The sequence below is a fragment of the Podarcis muralis genome, chromosome 12, assembly GCF_964188315.1.
Source record: "Podarcis muralis chromosome 12, rPodMur119.hap1.1, whole genome shotgun sequence".
Classification (NCBI taxonomy): Eukaryota; Metazoa; Chordata; class Lepidosauria; order Squamata; family Lacertidae; genus Podarcis; species Podarcis muralis.
Genome location: NC_135666.1, coordinates 3,019,024 through 3,023,508, shown reverse-complemented (window position 1 = coordinate 3,023,508; position 4,485 = coordinate 3,019,024). Strand labels below are relative to the sequence as shown.

The 4,485-nt window shown below is 42.1% G+C and overlaps 1 protein-coding gene across 1 annotated transcript; it reads right to left on the bottom strand.

The window, feature by feature from the left end:
* Window positions 1–2,450: 2,450 nt before the first annotated feature.
* LOC114607296 (uncharacterized) lies at window positions 2,451–4,122 on the bottom strand. Its single transcript, XM_077937053.1, has one exon. The coding sequence runs from the start codon at window positions 4,026–4,028 to the stop codon at window positions 2,451–2,453; it is 1,578 nt and encodes a 525-aa protein (XP_077793179.1). The 5' UTR covers window positions 4,029–4,122.
* Between the last annotated feature and the right edge of the window lie 363 nt (window positions 4,123–4,485).

The window sequence follows — 4,485 nt, the reverse complement described above, 5'->3', positions numbered from 1 at the left end:
CTGTTTCAGAAGTTCTCCATTGCTCTGTCCAGAGCTTCAGTGTTTTGCAACATTAGCAGCAGCTGCAAAAATCATAGTGTCCCCCAAAATATCCTGTTTTCGCTATTTTTCTCTCAGCCCGGGGAGTAAAGCAAGCTGTCAAACTTAAAATAACTCAATAATGAACCTTCTTTGGCAAGCTCACAGCTTCCTCTTATCTCTCCCTTCAGCCAAAGATAAAGGGTTACACTTCCAATTAAATTCAATTCAGTTTAGTCCGAGGATGATAAAAATTAGGGAAGAGTCCGCTCTTAAGTTTCCATCATAAACCTTTTGTAGAATAGAGCTTCTCAGCCTTCCCCCCCTTTTTTAATTTTACTTTACACACCCAAATCCATTTGATGTTATATTCCATCTCTGCAATCCATTTTTCACTGCTAGACATTGTTTGGATAAACATGAAACATCTGGAATGAGTTTATGGCTATTAACATCTACATGTGTATTAGGATAACAACCCTGTATCAATTTAAATAAGAATGTTTGAGAGTATATTGCATTGCATTTTTGTATATTGTTCTTTTTTCTTACACATCTTTGTTATCCCCCCCCTTCCCCCTTTTTTCTCTGTATCACTTTATTCTTTTATACCTGAAATTATTTCAATAAAATATTGTCATTGCACAGAGAGAGAGAGAGACAGAGAGAGAGAACGGCCGATCTAGTTCAGCATCCTGTTCTCCCGAAGGTTTAGCCCCCTGGCAGGACTCTAACACAAGACCAATGCTCTCCTCTCCTGCAGCTTCCAGCACCTGCTATTCAGAAGAACTGCTGCCTCCAGCTGTGGGGGCAGAGCATAATTACGACATGCAAAATTAATATTGTTTAATTATTATGCAATTCTATTTTTACCACCCCTAAAAAATAACTTCCGCTGGTTCCAACTAGTTAAAAGCTTTTCCAGATATATAGTAAATTATCCTAAATATTCAGGCTGTGCAGAGTCACCCTGATCTACCCTGGATCAGTGAGGCCAGGGGTCAAGCACCCCAGCCCCAGCCCCAGATCAGTTCAGGGACAGAGTTAATGTTCAAGTAGGGGAGTTAAACCCTAATTAAATATACAATCTGGAGGGGGAAGGAGGAAATTCCACATCTCTTCTCCGCTTACTGAGAGGAAGAGTAGCAGTAGGGAGACAGCGTTTTGGTGGAGGTAAGAAACACATTATTTTTCCATTGATATCAAAAATACCTCTTTCTTGAATGGAAAGTAAAAGTGGAGGAAGTAAAAGCAGTCTTGATACACTGGGCACAGGACATCGGACACAACGTACTCGTGAGTGAATGGGAAAGGCTATGGAAAGTGGACTGCCTGCTAAAATCTAAGGGAAGACATTTTGAAGACACAAAATGTCCGGCCAAGTTGGCCAAAATGTATAAAAATAGTATGGATGTGTGTTGGAGGTGCAAAGAGGTACCTTCATACATATGTGATGGGAGTGCAAGAAGTTAAGAGAATTTTGGGATGTCATCTGTAACGAATTGAAAAACATGTTTAAATTCCCTTTTACAAAAAGAACCGGAAGCCTTTCTGCTCGGTATCATGTCTGTAGACCTTTATTTATGTATGCCACTACAGCGGCGAGAATTCTGATAGCCAAAAATGGGAAAAGTGACATTAACCCGACAAAATCTGACTGGTTAGCAAAAATGATTGAATGTTTACATCTTGTAAAACTAACAGGGAGAATAAGAAGAAGTCCTATTCCAAAAGTTAATAAAGAATGCTCAGTCTTGAAAGAATATCTTAAAAGTTTATACGGACAACGCAAGTCTCCTGGCAGATACAAACTAAATCTTGAAAATAGAGGGAAAGTATGGTAAATCTGATTAGATAAACATAAAGGAAAAGTAGAATAACTAATGTGATATGTGTATAGAGTTACGGTAAGTTTAGAAACAAAGTATAGAGAAGAGTTGGAAGTCAAATATCTGTGGTGTATATGTTGGGTATGTAGGGTATATATTATATGCAATGTATTGTACAGTATTGTATTTGTTAAGTTCTATGTAAATTGATGCATCTGCTGGGTGACCTTGGGCCAGTCACACTTCTCTGAAATATCTCAGCCCCACTCACCTCACAGTGTTTGTTGTGGGGGAGGAAGGGAAAAGAGATTGTGAGCCGCTTTGAGACTCCTTAGGGTACTGATAAAGTGGGATATCAAATCTTCTTCTCTTTTATATTAACAATAAAGATCATTTGCGGAGGGCAGGGGAAGAAACACTTTATTTTTCCAAGTCTCCCCTGTGACATTTTAGAACAATATATCTGATATCGTTCTAATAACATTGAACAGGTCAGTGTAGATCCAGCCTCAGAGTCCCTGCACTTAGCAAAAAGGATATGGGGGGGGGGGGGGGCTCTTATACAGAGATCTAAGGCTAAACAGGAGCTGTTGTGTTGCCCCTTCATTTAGGGAGAATATTCACCGCCCTTCTCTTCCAATATCTGGCTATCAAGTGGAATTTGCTTTTGTCCCCCCATTCACTCATCATCTCCTCCTCCTCTGGCAGCAGAGCCTCCTTCTTCGCAATCTTCTGTATGATCTCTGCTTCTTTCTTCACATCCTTGAGCAACTGGATCCTTTTCTGATATCCAAGCTTGTGTTCCTCCTCTTCAGACGCAATGAGCATGTCAATGTATTCTGGGGTGGAGAGCGGGTTGGGCTTCAGCGCAATTTCCTGCAGGCGCCGCAGGCTTTGAGAACCTCTCTCGATGTTTTCGAACAAATTTTCTCTTACCTCGATGTACTCCTGGCTGAGGTGCAAAATCAGCTCCTCCGCTGTCACCAACTCATGGCAGGCGTGCTCGTACTTTTTCTTCAGCTCCGCATAGCTCTTCTTCTCTTTCCTTATTTCGTCCTTAAATTGGTAATCCTGGTTGCGGTGGTCGCTGGCTGAGCACTTACCGGGACAAACGTTGCATGTTCCTGACAATAAATTGATAGCGGAGCAAAAGCGGTTCAGCAGGTCCCAGGTATGCCAGCAAGGATAGTGGCAGGTGAACTCGCAGTTCTTGCAGTTGGTTGCATATTGATGAGCTCCAGAGAGGTCTTGCTTCACTTTGACAGTGACTGGGAGCTCATACTCAAAATCTCTGTTGGCCGCCATGTCAGCTTTGTGCTGGTCAAGGACTTGTTCCGTTTGCTTCAGTTCTTCCAGTTTGACCAGCCTGGTTTTGATCTGGGGCAGCAGGCCCTGCACAACCGTCTCCAACTCTTTCCGCTCCCTGAGAACTTCCTTCGTCAAAGACAAACTCCTCGTGTTCAGTTTGCTTAACGAGTCAAAGTAGGTCTTCATGCTGATCATACCCATTTTCCAAAACATTTCATCAAAGTTAGGGCTCTCCCCGTCCCCCACGACATTGTTGGCAAACAGGGCGGAATTGTTGAATTTGAAATGCACAGGGTTCCCCTTGCCATCTTTGGCGCATGGAACGTTGGCCGTCTTAATGGCCTCAAGGACCAGGGGAGTCTGTGAATCTGCAAAGGTGATCAGGAACTGGATGTTCTCCTTGATATCTTTCCCAAAGATGGAGAGCACGGAATCAAAGACGTATTTCTCGGCTGCTGATAAGCGATTTGTGGAGGCCTTGACCACAAAGCAGACGCAATCGATGTGGTCGATTCCTCCTGGGATGGAGAAAAACTCACGGATCTTCTCCTCTAACTTTTTGTCCTGCTCTATTCCTCTTGTGTCTCTGAATCCTGGAGTGTCAACAAAAGTGAGAGAGTAAGGGATCTTGAGACCCTCTTGATAGTTCTCCACATAAGCCGTCACTTCGGATGTCTGGCTTTCTGCTTGGTTTCTGCCAGTCACTTCATCAATAAGTTTGAACCGGAACTCGTCTCCCCATTGCATGCCCAGGATGTAGTTGATCATCCCATTGATGAGAGTGGTTTTCCCTGATCCAGACGCTCCCATCATCATGATCACTTTGTTGGCGATCTGCAAGTTCTCTTTTCCTAGATGGTACTTTGGAGACATTTCAGACGCCTTTTTCAGTTTTAATGCATAAACAGAAGGTTCACTCCTTTCTACAAGGATACTTTCTTTGAGATATTTCTGAGGTGGTTTGATTTTACTTCTTTCCTGTGTTCTGGAAGATGCCATCTTCTTTTTAACAAACTTGCTGTCACAATTAAAAGAGAAACACATGTATTAGAAAAATAAATGTACTCTTCTTCCTATCCTTATCTTTATGATTTTATCACTTTCAACACACGTTGAAAGTACAAAATGCAATAAAAACAGTTCAAAAACATTTTAAAACAAATAGCAGCAACTTAAAAATTAAAAACCCCAATACCAAGCAGACCGTCAAGGCACAAACTTCCTTCATCCGGCTGTGAAGGCTTGTTGGAACAGAAAGATGTCTTCTATTTTTTTCTGGGTGCCTGTCCTATCTTGACAGAAATGCTCTTCCACAGATCAGAGGCAGCCA

What these genes read in the sequence shown, in the direction of transcription:
- LOC114607296 (XM_077937053.1), bottom strand. Translation starts at nt 4,028, where the DNA reads ATGTCTCCAAAGTACCATCTAGGAAAAGAGAACTTGCAGATCGCCAAC.